At 39.1% G+C, this 22,036-nt stretch overlaps 1 protein-coding gene across 3 annotated transcripts in view; it reads left to right on the top strand.

Moving 5' to 3' along the window:
• Nucleotides 1-22,036, top strand: part of Fat4 (FAT atypical cadherin 4) — a 168,323-nt gene that overhangs the window by 113,695 nt on the left and 32,592 nt on the right. For all 3 annotated transcript variants that reach the window (XM_078022134.1, XM_021734063.3, XM_005336521.5), the window contains exons 8-11: nt 1,403-1,653; nt 3,521-7,870; nt 15,313-15,417; nt 19,482-19,789. In XM_078022134.1, coding sequence (XP_077878260.1) covers nt 1,403-1,653; nt 3,521-7,870; nt 15,313-15,417; nt 19,482-19,789 — 5,014 coding nt within the window. The remainder of the gene's footprint in view (nt 1-1,402; nt 1,654-3,520; nt 7,871-15,312; nt 15,418-19,481; nt 19,790-22,036) is intronic.

Here is a 22,036-nt window from a genome sequence, read left to right as displayed (position 1 = left end):
CAAACTTCCAAAAATAAAGAAAGAAATAACTTGAGTATTTTACAAGTCCTCAATTCCTAATTTTAAAGACTTCATCTATGAACCACTGATCTATTTATTGATTGATTGATTGATTGATGAGGGGACTAGATATCACAAACTGTATATGTCAGTGACTAAACTATACCAAGCATCTTTTTGGCTCCAAAAGACACAGTCAGCTCTGTTTTCAATCAGTCTCGATTCTGATATGTGGTTGTGTCAAAAGTATGTTGAAAATCTGAGAAATATCAACACTTTATTGATACCAATGTCATTTCTCAATTGAATCCCTTCTTTAGTCTTTTCCTGTTTTTTTCTAATTTTATAGGATTCATATTCTTTAAATATCAACTCATAAAAGGTTTATTATTATCATTATTATCATTATCATTATTTAACTAAAGCAGAATGCAATGTGAAAACGTTTGTTTTAAACTGCACATTATAGGCTAAATGCATACACCCCTGGCTTCGAGGTGTTTTTTCCTCTCCTGTGCTTTCTGTCAGACATTTCCTCAGGATTTGTTTATTTGGATACAAGCCATAGAAACACAACTCCAGCAAGCTCTGTCCTTGTTGGTATAAAAGGAAAATGTTTAAAAACCTATTCTCCTGCTACCTCCAACTGTCAGATTTGGGGGCTACAGTCGGTTTCTGAACCTTCAGGTTGGGTACTTCTCTTCACCGACCTCTGAGACCCAGACGGCACCCGCGATGTGTGCAGATGGCTCCACTCTGCAGGGGGAGGCGGTTCCTAGTGGAACGTCCTGCCTCGCACCCAATCTGGTTAGCATCCAACTGTCCATGAAGACATCATGCCTGTCTCAAAAGAGCAACAGCACCATATGAGGAAGACAGAGGAGGGGACGGGCCACTGGGAAGGGCCCTGTGTAAACAGGCAGCTCTCTAGTTGGTGATAGCTAGCGGGTGTTAGGCCCGGGGTTTTGTCTTTAAAGAATCAGCTCTGAGACTGATTTTCTGTCATTTATCATGGTGTATAGCAGAAAAATGATTTTAGGCTGATTTTTAAAATATTCGTTTGTGATACTGACCTCTCAGCACAAGAGCAGGGCCCTGATTTACATTTTCAGGCTCATTTACTTAACCCAGAAGAGCTCTGGGTTTATTCTGGGGCTTGCATGGCTTGAGAGTCCTAAAGACCCTGCAGAGATCTCCTCGGGGTCATTGGCTATTGGACAAGACAGATGTGATGTTCTCATAAAATCTGAAAAATTCATCTTCTAGCCATATTCCTGTGTTGTTTTTCAGTCTGACTTGAAGTACATTTCATTGTGTTTCTGCCTTGGTTTTTAAGTTACAGTAAGTAAAACGCTGGAGTCTGTCAGTAAGAGTCATATGGCCGTCTCTGTCTCTGCTTTAGTTACAGCATCATGGGTGGCAACTCCCAGTTCACCATCAACCCGTCCACAGGACAGATCATCACAAGCGCCTTGCTGGACAGGGAAACCAAAGACAACTACACTTTGGTAGTGGTCGCCAGTGATGCTGGATCCCCCGAGGCTCTGTCCAGCTCCACCAGTGTGCTTGTCATGGTGACGGACGTCAACGACAATCCACCACGATTCCAACATCACCCATATGTCACCCATATCCCATCCCCGGTGCTTCCAGGTAATCAGTCCAATTCTGAGGTCACATGGACACATGCAAACTACACAGCAGGTGTCTTCCCTGAATACACTTGTGTTATCTCCATACATATACATATTTCTGCTACAGCCTCACTTTGCAAATTCTTTAAATTTCAGGTTGTTTGGCCAATGAAATTGAAGAAGGTTTGAACTCTATAATTAACTTGTTTTTCCATACCAATTGTGGATAGGATTTTATAATTGCCACATCTTTCCTGTTACTATTTCTTAATATCCCTTGAACACTATAAACAAGTTAGACATTATTTCACAAAGTTGGCTCTCCCCTTTGGTATGATTAATGTATGAGCTGCCTAAGAGGAGGAACATTGTCTCTGTTTTTCACACCATAGTCTCAGTACCTGAAACTTTATCTAGGAGGTAATAAGCATTTAAATATAATTACTGGTTGAAAATAAATATTTTTGCTTCAATTCTTCAAAGAATGTTTAAAAATGTCTAATGAATAAATGATTCTAAACAGTATTTATTTCTATGTCATTCTTGCTGGATGGAAGACAGTCAGCCACTCAGCTTGTAGAGCCTGAATCACATCCATATTGACAGTATGAACTAACCCTTCTGCTTCTCTTCCAAACTTGGCTTAGCATCATTTCTATTGGTAACGAATGGCCTATTATCTAAAGAACTGCACAAATCTTATGTCATTTCTGATTTTTTTTAGAGGAGCTTTCAAAAAGGAATAGGCACAAATACAGCTTATAATTTAATTTTCCTTGCTTAAAAATATTTTTAATTATAAGAAAAAAGTAAATGGATTCAATATTCCTCCTCTTAGTGATCTTTGATCTTCTGTAAACTTCAGAAAGTCTAATTGATACCAATTGAAAATATAAAATCCATAAATGCATGTGCCAACATTTTATCAAAAAGACATGTAAAAATCCAAATCATAAGTTCCTGATGAAGGTCTTTAGCTGAATTGATGCTGGCAGGCATGATTCTAATTATGTCCATTGTGCAGCAGGGTAGGACCATATCTCCCATGCAAAATGAGGTATTCCTACGCATCTTTTCTTCGTTAGATTTACTATAATTAATAGGAGTCACTTGTTTTTTTTTTCTTATAAAAGACTTATTACATTTGTCACAAACTTTTCTGTAGGGCTGTTTGGGAAGGATTTCTGAATGAGTATATTGAAAAAAAAAGTCCTTATGGAAGTTTTTCTGCATCTTACCACTACAATCTGTTCGGTTGGCACTTACTCCAAACACCAAATTTTGGAATCCAAATTGAGCCCATCCTTCCTCAGTTCTTATTTCATAATACATTATAATTATTTTATTTATGCTATATATGCACTCTTTTATCTCCATGTAATAGTAGTTCACAGGTTAAAATAATTTTGCCATGAAACTCTTGGTATAATGAATCAACAGTAATTTTTAAAACATATCCCTCTTGTTGACAAGATCGCATACTTAGTAATTCAAGGGGGTGTTTCACCACAGGACAGAGCAAGGCTGTTTCCTCATTGGGTAGAAGCTCAGCTCTTTGTAGAGCGCACATATTATTGTGTTTGTTGGAATGTTGTATTACATACAGATTTTTCTCTTAGGAACCATGATTCTGAATGAGTATCCAGTTCTCTCCCGGTATTTTTCTCAAAGACACACAGAAAAATATTAATCCACCTGACTGTATGGGTTTTAGTGAGAACATTAAGCAGATTTCATTTGGGAACTTCAGATAAATTGAGGAGATACTGTTCTCTGCTGTAGTCAAAAGAAGTCATATCAATCTAGTGTTTTAAACGCATTAGCCTACTTCCATGTGCTTTACCTGGGTTCCTCGTGATTCTAACTATAAACTCCCTCTTTTCTAGGCTCCTTTGTCTTTGCGGTGACAGTCACAGATGCCGATATTGGACCCAACTCTGAGCTACATTATTCTCTTTCGGGCAGAAACTCTGAAAAGTTTCATATAGACCCACTGAGGGGAGCTATCATGGCAGCAGGACCACTCAACGGCGCTTCAGAAGTGACATTTTCCGTACACGTGAAGGACGGCGGTTCCTTTCCAAAGACAGACTCGACCACAGTGACTGTCAGGTTTGTGAACAAGGCGGATTTCCCTAAAGTCAGAGCCAAGGAGCAGACGTTCATGTTCCCTGAAAACCAGCCAGTGGGCACTCTTGTCACCACCGTCACGGGATCCTCTTTGAGGGGAGAGACTCTGTCTTACTACATTGCAAGTGGGAATCTTGGCAACACTTTCCAAATTGATCAATTATCAGGACAAGTGTCCATCCGCCAATCTTTAGATTTTGAGAAAATTCAAAAATATGTTGTGTGGATAGAGGCCAGAGATGGAGGCTTCCCTCCTTTCTCTTCTTATGAGAAACTTGACATAACCGTATTAGATGTCAATGATAATTCCCCAGTTTTTAAAGAAGATCCATTTGTATCTGAAATATTAGAAAATCTTTCTCCCCGGAAAATCCTGACTGTTTCGGCCGTGGACAAGGACAGTGGGCCAAATGGACAGTTAGATTATGAAATTGTCAGTGGCAACCAAGAAAACAGTTTCAGCATCAATCATGTTACTGGTGAAATTAGAAGTATCCGTCCATTAGACAGAGAAAAAGTGTCTCGTTATGTGCTCACCATAAAGTCTTCAGACAAAGGGTCTCCTTCCCAGAGTACCTCGGTGAACGTCATCATCAACGTTCTAGACGAAAACGACAACGCCCCTCGCTTTTCTCAGATATTCAGTGCCCACATTCCCGAGAACTCCCCCTTAGGATACACGGTTACGCGTGTCACCACCTCGGACGAGGACATGGGTGTAAATGCAATTAGTAGATACTCCATAATGGACACCAGCCTCCCGTTCACCATTAACCCCAGCACAGGAGATATCGTCGTCAGCAGACCTTTAAACAGGGAGGACACAGACCGCTACAGAATCCGCGTCTCTGCACAGGATTCTGGGTGGACCGTAAGTACAGATGTCACGATATTTGTCACCGATATCAATGACAATGCTCCAAGATTTAGAAGACCCTCCTATTATTTGGACTGCCCTGAACTTCCTGAGATTGGCTCTAAAGTGACTCAGGTCTCTGCCACAGATCCCGATGAGGGACCCAATGGACAAGTGTTTTATTTTATAAAGTCTCAGTCAGAATACTTTAGAATTAATGCCACCACTGGGGAGATTTTCAATAAGCAGGTTTTAAAATACCAAAACATCAGTGGCTTCAGCAACGTGAACATCAACAGGCACAGTTTTATAGTGACATCTTCAGACCGAGGTAATCCTCCCCTACTAAGTGAGACCACGGTCACCATCAACACGGTGGACAGTAATGACAACCCGCCTCAATTTCTTAAAAATAAGTACTTTACTCCCGTCACCAAAAATGTGAAAGTTGGTACAAAGCTCATCAAAGTGACTGCAGTCGATGACAAAGATTTTGGGTTGAATTCTGAAGTGGAGTACTTCATTCCTCATGAAAATCATTTGGGCAAGTTTAAGTTGGACAATGACACTGGGTGGATTTCAGTAGCCTCTTCCCTAATTTCCGACTTGAATCAAAACTTTTTGATCACCGTCACAGCAAAGGATAAAGGAAACCCTCCACTTTCTTCCCAAGCCACTGTTCAAATAACTGTCACTGAGGAAAACTATCACACGCCCGAATTTTCTCAAAGCCACACGAGTGCAACCATCCCCGAGAGCCACAGGGTCGGGGCCGTCATCAGAACGGTTTCTGCCAGAGATCGAGACACAGCCATGAACGGAATGGTTCGGTACAGCATCTCCTCGGGAAATGAGGAGGGCACTTTTGCCATCAATTCCTCCACAGGGGTGTTAACATTGGCCAAGGCTCTCGATTACGAGCTGTGCCAGAAATATGAAATGACCATCAGTGCTACCGACGGGGGCTGGGTGGCGAGAACCGGGTACTGCAGTGTGACTGTCAATGTGATTGACGTGAACGACAACTCTCCAGTGTTTGCTCCTGATGAATACTTCCCCACCGTTCTCGAGAACGCTCCGAGTGGGACCACAGTCATCCACCTCAACGCCACCGACGCAGACTCCGGGGCCAATGCTGTGGTGGCGTACACTGTGCAGTCCTCTGATAGTGACCTCTTTGTCATCGACCCCAACACGGGGGTCCTCACCACTCAGGGCTTCTTGGATTTTGAAACCAAGCAGAGCTACCACCTCACCATCAAAGCCTTCAACGTCCCAGATGAAGAAAGGTGCAGCTTCGCCACTGTCAACGTCCACCTGAAGGGGACAAATGAATACGTGCCACGCTTTGTTTCCAAGGTTTACTACTTTGAAATCTCAGAAGCAGCTCCGAAGGGCACTGTTGTGGGGGAAGTGTTTGCCAGTGACCGGGACATGGGCACTGATGGGGAGGTGCACTACTTAATTTTTGGTAACAGCCGGAAGAAAGGTTTTCAGATCAATGAGAGGACCGGGCAGATTTACGTCTCTGGACTTCTTGATAGAGAAAAGGAAGAGCGGGTGTCCCTAAAGGTACTGGCCAAGAATTTTGGCAGCATCAGGGGTGCAGACATCGATGAGGTCACCGTGAACGTGACCGTGCTTGATGCCAACGACCCTCCCGTGTTTAGCTTAAGCACCTACCGCGTCCAGGTCAGCGAAGGGGTGCCCATAGGGACTCACGTGACCTTTGTCAGTGCCTTTGACTCCGACTCCATCCCCAGCTGGAGCCGTTTTTCTTACTTCATCGGCTCAGGGAATGAAAACGGTGCCTTTTCCATTAATCCACAGACGGGACAGATCACGGTCACTGCGGAGTTGGACCGGGAGTCCCTGCCTGTCTACCACCTCACGGTTCTGGCTGTCGACTCAGGGACTCCCTCGGCCACGGGAAGCGCCTCGTTGCTAGTCACGCTGGAAGACATAAACGATAATGGGCCCGTGCTGACCCTCCGTGAGGGAGAGGTGATGGAAAACAAACGCCCCGGCACCCTGGTGATGACCCTTCAGTCCACGGACCCCGACCTCCCTCCCAATCAGGGCCCTTTTACCTACTACCTGCTCAGCACAGGTCCGGCCACCAACTACTTCAGCCTCAACCCGGCCGGGGTGCTGAGCACAACCCGAGAGATCGACAGGGAGCAGATTGCCGACTTCTACCTGTCGGTGGTGACCAGGGACTCCGGGGTTCCTCAGATGTCTTCCACAGGCACTGTGCACATCACCGTCATAGACCAAAACGACAACCCTTCCCAGTCCCGCGCGGTGGAGATATTTGTTCATTACTATGGCAATCCGTTTCCTGGGGGTGTCTTAGGCTCGGTGAAGCCCCAGGACCCCGATGTGCTGGACAGCTTCCACTGTTCCCTCACTGCTGGGGTCACCAGCCTCTTCAGCATCCCTGCGGGCACTTGCGACCTGAGTTCCCAGCCCAGGTCCACAGATGGCACGTTCGACCTGACCGTCCTCAGCAGTGACGGTGTTCACAGCGCAGTCACGAGCAGCATCCGAGTCTTCTTTGCAGGGTTCTCCAATGCCACCGTGGACAACAGCATCTTGCTCTGCGTGGGCGTGCCCTCGGTGAAAGACTTCTTGACCAACCACTACCTTCACTTCCTGCGCATCGCCAGCTCACAGCTGACGGGCCTGGGGACTGCTGTGCAGCTCTATGGGGCCTACGAGGACAACAACAGAACGTTCCTTTTGGCAGCTGTGAAGCGAAGTGCTAATCAGTATGTGAATCCCAGTGGCGTCGCCACCTTCTTTGAGAGCATCAAAGAGACCCTGTTTCGGCAGAGTGGAGTGAAGGTGGAATCTGTGGACCATGACCCCTGCGGTCACAGTCCCTGCCAGAATGGAGGGAGCTGCCTGAGAAGACTGGCCGTGAGCCCAGTGCTCAGGAGCCAGGAGAGCCTGCCGGTCATCTTGGTGGCCAACGAGCCTCTGCAGCCCTTCCTCTGCAGGTGTCTGCCCGGATACACCGGCAGCTGGTGTGAGGTGGACGTGGATGAGTGCCTCCCAGCCCCTTGCCACAACGGTGGCACCTGTCACAACCTGGTGGGGGGGTTCTCATGCAGCTGCCCGGAAGGCTTTACTGGGAGGGCCTGCGAGAGGGACATCAACGAGTGCCTTCCCAGTCCTTGCAAGAACGGGGCCGTCTGCCAGAACTTCCCAGGGGGTTTCACCTGTGCCTGCAAAACTGGATACACAGGTAGGACAGCGTTTTACTACGTGTCTCCCAAAGACTTCAGCCATGTCCTGTGTAACAGAACGTTACAGATCTTGTCATTTTCAATGTCTCTTCATAAAAATGAACATGATCCCAACAAGCATTTTTAAGTTTTTGCTACTTGTCAGACTCTGTTCTAAGCACTTTGTATACATTTTGTTTATTTCTTGCAAGAAAACCTATAATGCAGAGATATTTCCCAATTTTTTCAGATAGGAAAGTCAAAGAAGAGAAAACCTAAGTGAGTTTTTGAAGGTGATCCAGTTAACTTGTAGCAGCGTCAAGTCTACACACTGAATTCCGGTGCTTAATTCTTGCCCAGTGTCTCTTCCGAGAATGGAAAGAAAGTATCTTCCTAAAAGAGTGTCATAAATTTTAAAGGAAAAATTATATATAAACCATAAGACCTGAGGCATTTCCTTCCCTAAATAATTGTTAACAATTATGGTTTATTATTTTATGACCTTTTAAAATCATTATCATATTTATTATTGAATGTGATCCACACTGTGAGAATACAGCAAAAGCCATGTTTTTTTTTAAAAGATTAAGTTTAAAATTAAAATGGCTTATTATTCCCAGTAATCCAGTACAAAACATAATTGGCTGACTTCTCAGGTGAGCCAAAAGAGAAAGAGACCACACTGGAGCTTCATGTTTAGAAGTCATATTAGACATTAAGGAGCAGATTTGTTCAACTCCTTTTAAGCACCTGGTAGGAGGAAAGGCACATGGTAAGACCCCTGCTGGCTAACCATAAGGGATCATATGACATTCCACTGTGCCCAAGTTTAACGCTCCCTGGTTTCTGACTCCATCTTTTATTCACTTCTTGGAGAATAATACTCACTTCAAGGTGGTTCCATCTTCCTTAAAGGTATCTATCCATCCATCTTTCTAGCCATCTGTCTATCCATCCATCCATCCATCCATCTACCCTCTGTCCATCTGTCTCTCTATGTGGCCATCTATCTATCTAGCCATCTGTTTCTAGCACATTATTATCTCTCTTCCATCTATCTATTAGCTGATCAGTAGTTGGAATTTCTTCAAAAGTGAATGAATGTTATGCTGTTTCAGGAGAATAAAATACCTACAATTTGCACATCATACAGTTTTAGGACATACGTAGATGACTCTGAAATGCTTATAAAGACACAAATAATAGATAAAACCAACATAGGTCTTAAAACAAGTTTGTAGATGTTTAGATGAATAAAATGTTTAAGAGATTTTTAAGAAACACATGTGGATATCATATTTTTCAAAGTGCCCACCCTGTGCATACTTATGGTTTTTTATTTGGAAAACTAAGTTTCTTGATGATGATGTAAAGCCTGTTGGAAAACACTGAAAAAGAACATACAGGATTTGCCTTTCAGTTGCCTTTTAGCAAAGCATTGTACTTGGAATATGTATGAAGAAGAGACGGCAAGCATGTGTATGGAAAGGACAGGGGATGTGATAGAATCTGACTTGGCACAGCTTTGGAGAGGCTCCCTGGATTTCCCCATCTGTAAAGTGGAAGTAGTCATCTAGGCTTGGGTTGTTCTAGTGAGGAAACAGGGTGCTTGCTGACCTAGCCCCATGCCCAGCATCCAGTGGGCAGCAGTGCCCGTTGGCTTGGTGCAGTAGTGGTGATGGGGGGTGTGCCCTGGGATTCCAGAGACCCGAGGTCCCAGGAGCACAAAGCAGGTTGCAGTTTGTCTTCAGGACCACTGGTCATGGTGCCGTGCACATGCACTGCGTTCAGGATGTCTAGCAAACTCTTCTTTCTCTTTCCTGCCCCCAGGATGACTTCCTGGGCTGAGAATTAGGCAGCAATCTTTAAGGCTTGTTCATCCTACTGCAATCTAGGGCACTAACACACTTAGATTTAGAGTGAGAGCACGTTTAGTCCAAGGATGAAGGTGGTGTGATGCACCTTGTGTCCACAGGGAGCAGGGAAGTGGCTTTGCTGCCTGGAAGACACGGCAGGCTGATCTCTGTCCACGCTAATTAAGAGCTAGTGCCTGGATAAAGCCTTGCTTGTTGGAGGCTGTCTGTGTTCACATAGACTTTTGGCTATCGGAATTATTTCAAATCAACTACCTTCCCATACTGTTTACTATTGTGGACTTCCACCTGCGTTTATGATTTTTACAGTCCCTAGAATTAATTACAAATCAGGGCTCCTCTGTCTCACACACATACACACAGGCATCCACACACGTGTGCACGTGCATATTCTGGGTGGTATTAGAAATTGTGCAAGAGACTGGAAGAGCTTGAGGCTCATGAAGTGATGTGATGGGGAGTCTTTGTGCCAAGAACCCCCAAAGGGAGGGCCCCGTGTGATGGATGCTGCACGAGGCGTCCTGAGAGGGTGGAAGTCTTAAAGTGAAAATCATGGAACCAATAAGATTCGTGTCGTCACAGACTCATTGACACCAGTGTGTTCCTCAATCTTCATTTTTTCAAAGTTTATTTTCCAATGCAGTCAGTGGGCTATGCAGGTAATAAACATGAATTAGTATATTGTAATAAATAAGTATTTGGAGGGATTAGACATGTCTGAGGTTTCACTTATTCTGAAAAACAGTGAGATTGTAACATATTCACTTTATGATTCCTTTATGTTTTGTCATTAAGAAAATTATCTTGGAATTTAACTTTCATACCACTAAGTGGGTTTTTGGTTAATGGCAACACAGGGCATTAGAAAGATGAATAAAGTTTATTACAGTAGAAAGCAGGTAAAAAAATAAATCATAGATTTTCAAACATTGGAAAATACCCCAAATCACATCGATTGTCATATAATTACCTCAGTAAATCAAAAGAAAAGGTCTTCATAGTATCCACACCTGAGAATTCCCTGAGATCCTGGAGGAAGACACTAGTCTAACTTCGAGTTCATTATTTCTTCTCCTCTGCAAAGGGCAATTCTTGAGATTAGAAAGCACCGTCACAGCCGTGCTTTCCTGCTCGGAGCTTTCTGGCTCCCAGCACGCCTGGCCCTTCTCTCCCAAGGCGTGTGGTGTAGAGAGCACTTCTAAACCCGGCCCCTTGTGACATCCTTAGTTCACAGTCCTTCTGCCTTCCCATCACTCACACACCTGGATGCGGTTTGGGGGTGGTATTTGGAACCACGCCAGGGGTTTAATACCAAAGGAAGCTTTTCTGTGCCCTCAGGGAAGTCCTGGGGTGTCAGGGCAGGGTAGGATTTATGCACTCATCAATTTTACACCACTGGACAATATAAATAGTAATATTTGCAGATGTAAAATGGTATACACGGGCTGCTGTACAGTAATTTTCTTGAGAAACTTGACAAATATTTGCTTTCATAAAGATGGAAAGAGAAACTAAGAGTCATTGTGAAATTACTACAATCATATGGATATCACTGATGATCGCATGACGAGAAAACCCTAGAATGCAAAAGCCCCTTAGTGAATAGATGAGAAACTTTCTTTGAAATACAGAAGAATGGCTCCTGTAGGAGGATAAAAGCTCAGGTTTTGTTTGGGTTTTATCTCCAGGAGTGAGATTAGGCAGCTCACTTGGGTGACATGTTGCCTTATTAGGGCATCCGTGTCTTAGGTTCCAGTAGATGAAGCACCTCATACTTCTGCAGAAAATAAGCACGTGTTTATACGTAAGCTTCTCATGAATACCATGTGGTCATCTATAGGCTCCTTGGGTATGCTTTTAAGTACAAAGGTAAAATTAACGTTTTGTTTTTGCTTTTGTTACTGGAAACCCTTATTCAAACATGGGAGACCATGGCTTTTATTTTGATGTAAAAACCACAACGGTATCAGTTAGGACATTTGGATGAACTATCTTGATATGATGCCTTTTACAATAAGGAGAAATATTGGCAGATTATGCAAAAATAACTGCTTTCTGCTAAAATCGCTTTGAAAGTTAATACGCATAAATATTCAGAATGACTTGCACAAATCTGCTATAAAATCATGTTTGTGAATAAAGTAATTAGATGTAAAATGGACTTTGATAGTTGCTGCTAAGGCCCTCTTCTGCTATCCATGCCAAGCAGTGTAGTATCCATGCCAATTGATGAATGGCAAAGCCAGGAGACTAGTTCATTCTTCTAAACAGCTACTATGACAGTAAACATATTGTAACAGAAAAAAAGCTCCTTGCTTTCGTGAGGCCAGTAGGTCTGTGTTGCTATCAGTAAACTTCAGGCCTCAAGGCACTGACAAGTACTGTTAATTGATCTGTAGCTCTAATTGACTTAATGATCCCAGAATGTGTTTCACAGTGCTGCAACCTGCAGACTATTGCACCAGGAGCATGGAGAGGGATTCCAGCTGCTGCATTCTGCCCACATAGTTAGGCTGTGAGTGCTGCAATTTTAGTAGACAGGCCTCTGCAGAACAAGACAGAATTTGCTATTGATTTCTAGTTGAAAATTCCAAACCTGAGAAATATGCAGTTAGAGGCTTTCTTTTCATTCTGAGTAAAATTAGAATATACTTTTCTCAAAAGAAAAAATTTTCTTTTAATAACAATTTAAATTAAAACATTACACGTTCAAATTGTGACTTTGAATCTAAATATCAAGCATGGCAAACTCTTTGATATCATTAAATGGAGAACTCAAAGTAAGTCTTTGAATGGTAAATGATTTGCATACTCTAACACCAACAAATAAGACTGTTTTCTGAACTCAACAACATTTTCCTCTCTTTAGCCCCTAATAACACATTTTGGTTTTGACAATTATCTTCTAAGAAAAAAATTTTAAAACTCTTCTAAAATGATAAATAAAAGGCTGAATTTGTTTTCTTACGACAATTTCTATGTCTATCATGTATTTGAAAAATCAGATTCCATTGAGAATTTGAGTGTTAAAAGAAATTTGTTCTCAAAGCTAATATTTTCTTAAGTTTATAACTTCTTTTGTTACTTTTGAAGTCACTGGATTTTTTTTTTAACACATGAGTAAGTCTTATTTATTTCAAGATAAGTTTTGAACTAACTTCAATAACCTATAGTATATGTTTATATTGAACTTCTATCTATAAAATATCACATTGTAAGGAGTAAATAAGATAATTAATTCAGACAATTACACACAAAACCACCTAAATTTATTTTGCTGTTATTTAAATTAAAAATTTAAATGATAGTATTTCCAACAGAATTCAAAAAAGAGTAGATCTCCACAGGAGGTGTGACTTGGGTTTCCACCCTCTTTTACTTAGACAGCACAGGTGCCCGAGCACTGGACTCCACACACGTGGCATTCCACCCCTAAGTGGCTGACCTTGGCTTCCCATTGCCAGTCTGTGGGAAGTGAAGTTGGAAATTGTGAAATTCACCAATGGCCACGATACGAAGGTCATCTTGAATATGCCATGAGATATATGAATCTCTGTGTATAACATTGCTTTTAAAACCACTCTAGAAGAAGTTTTGAGGAAAACAAGGGGAAAATAGAAGATAAAACTGTACTTATTCCAGTTGCATATGTGAAAATTATGTACATTTTTAAAGTGAGAAAAAAAAAGGAAGGAGTGGGTTGTGACTTTCTTGATGGCAAATTCATAGTAAAAAGTTCAGTCAGCGGGTCTTATTTATTTTCTATTGGGCAACAATGGTGTTGTATTAAGAAAAAAGTGCGTATCTCTAAAATGGCCCATAGCACATCCAGTTGGGAGACACCAGAGGAGGGTATCTGCTATAAAACCGCCCCTAGTGTGTGTGGAATTGTGCATACCCTTATGGTAAAGTCGCCTGGCCTGACACTGTATTGTAGCACGGCTGCAGTACTTAAGACCTAATTTGTGTGCCTCTAAATTAGCATTTGTTTATTCTTATGTTCTCTCCTTAGAATAGAAAAGTATTTTGAAATTTTTTTAGCTCAGTGTTTTGCCTTGTAAGGAGGCTACCGATTATATGTATAAAGGAAAAAAAAATGTTGTGTTTCTGATTCTGTGATGTACAGAAATGGGCTTAGTTAGCAGTGTCATGAGGTCTGACTCATATGTAATTTCAGACCAGAACAACTGTGGCTACATAATCAAGCCACAAACGCAAAACTAAGTTAAACAAAAGCTTTGACTCTGTTTTCACTGAAGCTGTTATGATGAAATCCATCATCTATGCTCAACACTAAGTCTGGATGTACAGAGAAAGTATATGGAACTTCATGAGGAATACAAAATAAGCCTCAGTGGACGAGATCATGCTTGGAAGTAGAAAAGAGCTTCACAGAAATCAACAGTGGTAACTGAATCCCTGCTAACCAAGGGGAATCAACTAAAAGCTGTAACTCCTCTCTGGTTTTTGAAATTGGGAATCTAGAGACGATTCTGATGAGTATATTAGCATGTTAAATAATTTAAAGTCAAGGACTCTGGTATTAGAACACATTTCAGTTTATATTTTAAAAGAAACAACAACAAAAATCTAATAGGACTTCCACTATCAGTTTTATCTGCCAAGTGATAAAATATTCAGTCACAGCCTGGACAACCTAAGTATGGAAGCAGAGATTACAACTTCTTGGGCAAGGTGTGAGCCTCTCAGGGCTTTATCACCATCACATTTAAGTGTCCCTGTTTCTTTTGTGTGGCTGGACCCCACTTTGGGATGGAAACACCATGGGCTCCTTCGCTTTCTTCACTGTGACTTCTCCGTTCACTATCATGCTGTGGATAAAGAGCACTCAGTCAATACTGATTGATCTGATTTAACAAGAGAGTAGGAGAAAGTCTTTGTACACTGAAAAGTATGTTGCTGAGGTGTTATTGTTTCAGAAAAAAATACAAAGTCTACATATTCTAGTCAGGAATATTAATAAGTATTTCCAAATGTGTTTGAGGTGTTTTCTTAGTTTTCTCCTTCACAAAAGTTCTGTAAAGTCCAGGGATGTTTCTTGAGAGTGGATAAGATTAATTCCTAACTTGACAAGCTAAATGAGATCGATTCTTACCTTTGACAAATGTGAGTCAAGGGATCTTCAGAATGAAAGGAATACTGTATATGTTTCAACTCTCCATCTATGAAATGAGAAAGATGAGGGAGGTCTAGAAAGAAAATCGATTCAGCAGAAGCATTTCTGTGTTCACTATGTGGTTTTGCTGAAAACAGATTTTTCCCTAAGTTGATTATGTGAATTATTTTCTGAATATTATAATGCACATCTTTACAATAAGTCAGCTAAATAAGATTTGAACTCTTAAGTCCTCATCTCAGTATTCCCATGTCAGGTGAAATGCTCCTCTTTTTCTTCCAGATATGGTTTCTCAGGGTAGATTTTTTATTTACAGTTATACTATAGTGCTATTAAAGTAGTCAAGTGTCAGATTTTGTTTTTCAGGATGGATTGTTATATACAGTTATCTTATAGTGCTGTTAACATATGCATGTGTAAGATTTCTCTTACCGAGTTTGGTCCATTTTAGGGAAAATGTGTGAATCATCAGTCAACTACTGTGAATGCAGTCCCTGTTTTAACGGTGGCTCCTGCCAAAGTGGAGTGGATTCCTATTATTGCCATTGTCCATTTGGTGAGTATAATTTATATCACGTATCGGTCTATTTTAGCACAAAGTTTAGCAATTTTGTCTTACTATGGTTATGAGTGATTAAGAAAACATTGTTTTGAAAAAATTATAGTAAAATAAAATCTTAAAGTTTTAACACTTAAAAATTAACTGTGGAAATCCTTGATCAGTGTTGCCTCTCCAGAGCATTTTGTAAATATATATGATGCTGTCCTGTTAGCCTAGAATTTATTAAGTGAAAAATTCTTTAATACTATTTGACATCATTTTTTAATTTCAAAACTCTAAGGACAGTCAAAATGTGTTTTTTCTTGTTTTAATTTTTTTTTCTTTTGCATTAATTTAGTTACTTCTGTTAGAAGGATTTAGTAGCTAGAAATGCAGTTCTCATGTTAGATGTTTTGTGGATAATACTGAACAACTAAATTCAAACCAATGTGTTCTCTTCTGGAAGAAAGTTGGTAAGAAGAAGTCTTTGCACATGTACTTATTTACTCTCCTTAAATGAGAGTAAATGAGGGATGAAGGAGTGGATTCCTTCCAGGGTCACCTTCATGTTTCACAGCACCGGCTCAGCCCAGACTGTGAGAACAGCTCTGGGGGAAGTCTTTACGTTAATTTAATTTCATAAGTTCATGATTATTTCATTTATTTAAAGGCTACTTTGTCTTATAACATAGACTCCATCTCCAGATTATTGTCTTTCCTTATGTAAGAGACAAAAATATTTTTCTGGTCTTTCCTTGTACACTTTATGAGACTAAATGGATGTAACAGGTGAAGCCCAGTTTATAAAAAAGAATGGAACTACAGTTTCTAGTAACCAGTAAACTATATTGTTCCATAAGTCTATCTACTTTCTTTTTAATCAAGGACAACATTAAAAGAGTGATAAAGAGAAGCAAAATATAAAAACTTAATTATGAGCCATGCGTTTCACCAGTGATTCTGCAGCCCAGAAATTGAGTTACTGGCCCCAAATCACAACACTGATACTGAGATACAACTGCCCCAAGGTGGCATCCTGACTGGAACACAAATAATATTTCTGGAAACACAGACAAAACCTGAAGCCAGATCTATTGATTTACAAACTTTCTCTCAGATTCTTGATGCTCCCAGTGATACTTACGAATTAGTGAAAGGGTGTATCAAGGTTGAAGCAACCAAGACTTTAGGCCTCCTGAAAACTCCTTTATTTCTTTCAATAGTCTCTCTCTCTCTCTCTCTCTCTCTCTCTCTCTCTCTCTCTCTCTCTCTCTCTCTCTCTCTCTCATGCTGGGCTTTGAACCTGGCCTCCTGCAGTGGGCTTAGCTTCCCACATGGTGCTCCTTTCTTTAGATAGCAACAGTCAGATTTCATTTTCATTGTAATGAAAGAAAAAGGGAAAGGAATTGGAGTGGAAAGGGGACAGTGGTTTTCAGTGACTGAACTGAGGCGTTTACACATATAGGAAGTCCTTTACATTCTGATGTGAGGATCTGAGACAGTTAGTTCCAAACAGGAACAAATTGTTGCTGTGGGTCCTTGCCCTTACTGCCTGTGGGGTAACGTGCTGTGGGAGCCAAAGGGACCTTCACACTTAAATATAGACGTTGTCAGCGGACAACATAAGCACTTACAAAATAAAACAAAATGAAACAAACCACCAATAAGTAAATTTGAGATTACAAAAAAAAGAAAATGAATTCAAAGGAGAAAAGTGTTTTCCTTCTCAAGAAAATGTGGGTGAAATAGACAAATAAAAATGGCAGTTGGAATGACTCCCACAAGTCCCTGGAGGTGGCTCCACATGCATCCTGTAAAACATCAGGTTAGGTGTGATCTTGAAGTTGGAAAAAGCATTTCACTGTCTACCTTCTCATCAGGAAAGATTTGCTGTTTATATTTTTGAAAACAATTTTTAGATTCATATATATATTCATATATATATATATATTCATAATATATATATATATATATATAGATAGATTGTGTTTTAGGAAAAAGAAAAAGTACTTCAGATACCAAGACAGCTTAAACTGCATAATTACCACTTCTTAGAATCGCTTCATTATTGTGTATGTAATATATATTATACAGATGCGCATATACCGTAACTACATATATAAGGTATACATGCAATATCTCACATAATTCTTGCTCTCTTAAGAAAGGATGTGTTTACATCATTTACATATATACTGTACATATACACATATATATCTGTGTGTATAAATGTGCATTATATATCACTACTAAATGTCATGTATATAAGTTATTCTAATGAGAGCTATTGTGTGTGTATATTCATATTAGAGTAATTTTCATTTCTCTTGATCTTCATTTAGACTTATTGCATGACATTCCACAAGAAACACAAGTGAAAGACCTCATTAAATTTTATTACTACATTTAAAAGCCAAATGTTATTTTTCTGTAAAAAAATAAAACCACCAAAAAGAAAATCCATAAATATTTTCATGTTTGAGAATACAATATTGATTTGAATAAAGATGTAAAACATCTTTCCAGTACCTATATAATTTCTGCATATATTTATATTCATATATAAACTTTTGTGAATTAATTAAAATTTAATCAGAAAAGACCTAGAACACAGTGCAAACATTTCCACAGTCATCTTCTATTTAATTTGCATGCTTTTTCTTTGATCTTTGACCACATCAGTTACTCTTTCTGTGTATAGAAATAATATACATATGATGTAATAATATCCGATTAATAAAAATAATAATAATCATTCATTGCATATAAATATATAATATAAATATATAACAATTACTTATAATAAATATAATAAATTCATAATGTATAAAATAAATGTCTACTATATGTAGCATATATTACAAATGATATCTATCATTCCTATAATTCCTTTGCCTTTTCTTCAGCTTCAGTTAAAGATTTGAAATAACAAATTATATATACTTCCTACTTGTTTATAATGTATATTATCTAAGTCTGGACAGAGAAAGACAGGATAAGGGACACCAGCTTTCGTAGCAGCTCTGGAGTATTTGACTTGAAGAATGTTTGGATATCAAATGTGATATAGTCAAAACAGCTAAACTAGATCAGTAGATCTGGCTTCAGGTTTTGTGTGTGTTTCCCATGGTCTGTCCCCTTGGGCAAATGTTAAATGCTCTGTAAAACAATGGCATTGGTTCCTCAAGCTGAACAATTCCCTGATTCAAAATTGAATGCATTTATGGAGATATGAAGCCAAAATGAAGGAATGAAACCTTTGAACGTTTGTCAGAGCCATGATGCATTGGCACAGATTAATTTTCCAATCGTTTGCCACAGTCTACTAATATTTGTGGGAAAAGAATTTTGGCGTGGCCTTGTAACTTTAATAAAACTCTTTTTTTTCAAGTTGGAAAAAGTACTGCACAAACAAATGGAAATGCTGAATTTCAGAAAAAAAGCAGAAAGTTATTTTAAAGTAGCATGCTGTAAATCTTCTCCAAGAGAGTATGAAACAAGAAAGAGATAAGAACTAAGACAGTTATTTCCTTCCCTAGGAGCGGCGTCTCCTTTCCCTCATTTGTGACCCTTAAAAATATTCTAAGTATAGAATAGGTTTCTGTTTGTTTTCAAGTCAAAACGAACGAGTTTATTGGCATCCTCAATTTAATTGAAGTTGGTTTAAGAATTAAATGTTGTGAAGAAAGTAACTGGATTGAAAATTATAATTTAGAAAGCAAAATCTTACAAAGATCAACAAAGTGCTTCTGAAAGATTTCTCAGAAGGAAGCTCTCTGGATATGTTCCTTTCCTCTAAGTCCCAGAGTTCTACAAAGGAGGCAAACTTTGCCATGTTCCCCAATGTGTCAAAGAGAAAACAATGTTCTCGGCTTGTCATCTCCGTTGTGGCCTTTAAAGATCATCACCGGTTCTGCTTCAATATTAGTGTTTACTGTATTCTTTGGGCAGTAATTTAAAAAAAAAAAAACCTTTAAAAGCATGATTCATCATTATAACTTAAAATATTATGATTAAAATAATTTGATTAAACTTCACTGGAATTTGTAACATTAATTTTTCAATTTTCCCACCTCCAGGTGTCTTTGGAAAACACTGTGAGTTGAACAGTTATGGATTTGAGGAATTGTCGTATATGGAATTTCCCAGCTTGGACCCCAATAACAACTACATTTATGTCAAGTTTGCAACTATCAAAAGTCATGCTTTATTGCTTTACAACTATGACAACCAGACAGGGGACCGGGCTGAGTTTCTGGCCCTGGAAATTGCTGAAGAAAGACTAAGATTTTCCTATAATTTAGGCAGCGGTACATATAAACTCACCACCATGAAGAAGGTGTCAGACGGACACTTTCACACTGTGATCGCCCGGAGAGCAGGAATGGTAAGTAGCTTCAAGTTAGCCCTGCACCCTTGCTGCTGGATAGCCATGAAACTAGACCTCTTAGGACAGTATGGACCAGCTGCGGGTTGAATGACATCATGTTTACTCATTGGTTGACGAGTTAGCTACCAACTTGAAGAGGCTTTAAGTACTAATGTTCTCCTCATGCTAATGATGCTCCTGGTTCCCAAACAATCAAAAGGAGAAAGTAAAGACAAAAGCCCACTGCAAGGAATTCCGTCGATACTCCCTATATATTCTGAAAGGCCATGTTAGGACTATGTTTAAAATAGCCACTTTTCTAAGTGTTCTTCCCCTACGTGGAGAACCAATTTAAAAACAAAGGTGACACCTTTTCTAGAAATCAATGACTTACAAAAGATGACACTTTATACTTACTTCAGCACAATACTTTATTATCCTTATCTCATCAGCACCTAAATAAATATGTTGTCATTTGTGAAGTGCGTTGCTATGTTAGGGTGAGCTTGATTTCATGTTTTATTTTTCTATCTAAGGTATTTTCAGAATTACAATTCCACAATATTGAAGGTTTCTATAGTATATAATTGTCACTTTTATTACATAGCACTCATGTGATAATAACAGTGACATATTTATTTAGAAATTATGTTTATTAAACAAATAATTTATTGAACAAACATTTTATTTATAAATACAGATTAATTATTTCTTAATATTTGTCACAGTGTAATAAAGTGGAATTTCTTTATCTTTTCAAGCATCTCTTTGTGGTTCCCCCACTTGTCCAATAACTATCAAGTGTTCTGAATAAGTAAATGTCAACAAACTATCTTGAAGAATTTGTGTATTTTCATTTCAAGTTTCTAAAAACTTAGTTGCTGTTTGTAAGATTTGTATTTCATCCTATGAACATGAGATGGAAGACAATGTATAAATGTACCTAAATAAATATGTTGTCATTCCATGAACATAAATAGAATTGGATTAATATTAAATTATCTATTGAAATAAAAAATTAGCCAAAAAACAAAATGATCACTCTTAAAACACTTTTTAATGGACAAACCTGGGATCTAAATGACCATAGTTTTATTTCTTCACTCCATGACGAAGTACAGCTCTATCTGACCCAATGAATGACAGGCACCTGACAGCAGTAATGTCTTTGTCACTGAGTTTTGGGAATACTTTATAATGTAGGAATACAAAAAAAAAAAAAAAGAAAAAGAAACAACATCCAAAATATTTGTGGGTTTTTTGCTAGTTTTTCTTCTAACTATAATTAATTTTAAAGGCAAAATTTCTGTGCTTTCTGTAATTACCAGTTTCACTAGGGCATGGGTTAGCACTGGGGCTTTCCACCCATATCTGGCTCACTGACTGGGGTCCTACCAGGTTATTGGGTGTATACTGTTTAAATAGAGGTGAGAAAACAGCAAAAACATTGTAAAATTTTATAATGTCTTCATATTTATACATTGTCTTCCATCTCATTAGTGATTTGCAAGTAATATTCTCTAACTGTAACATTTGTCTAACATATTTGATTTATATGATGTTTACTGAGTAAAATTGCCCCAACATTCTGAAAATGAGGCCAAAACTAACAAAAAATTTAACAGAAAATAATTGTAATTTAGATTATTCATATCATAAAAAAATGAAAAGATCTATTTATTTAAAAGTACTAATTTAGAGCTCTGATTGGTAGTAACTCAAGGTGTTTATTAGAAGGGGATTGGGGAAAAAATCAAAATTTTGTTCTCTCTCTGTTTTCTTTCTTTCTTTCTTTCTTTCTTTCTTTCTTTCTTTCTTTCTTTCTTTCTTTCTTTCTCTTTTTCTTTCTTTCTTTCATTCTTGATAACAGGGATTGAACTCAGTGGTGGTTAATAACTGAACCATAACCCAGCACTTTTACTATATTATTTTGGAACAATTAGAGCCTCGCTAAATTGCTTGAACTTGCAATCCTCCTGCCTCAGCCTTCTGAGCCACCAGGATTATAAGCATGTATTACTGCACCCAGAAAAATTTGTTCTCTAAAATTGGAATAATGGTAAACCTACATTTCCACATCATTACATAGATAAGTCTGAATCACATAAAATTCCAGTTCTCTTGTATAAAACAGGTGGTTACATAGGTACTTATCATTCTTGAGTTGCCATCAACACCGTCCCTGTATAGACTTTGGAAATTGAAAAAGTGAATGGTTACTCCATGTCCAACTGGACAAAATTTGAATCATGACTAGTGCTTCAA

This window comes from Ictidomys tridecemlineatus, chromosome 9 (assembly GCF_052094955.1).
Source record: "Ictidomys tridecemlineatus isolate mIctTri1 chromosome 9, mIctTri1.hap1, whole genome shotgun sequence".
Taxonomy (NCBI): Eukaryota; Metazoa; Chordata; class Mammalia; order Rodentia; family Sciuridae; genus Ictidomys; species Ictidomys tridecemlineatus.
Note: the sequence above shows the minus strand (reverse complement) of the source record. Positions and strands in the feature narration are given on the sequence as shown.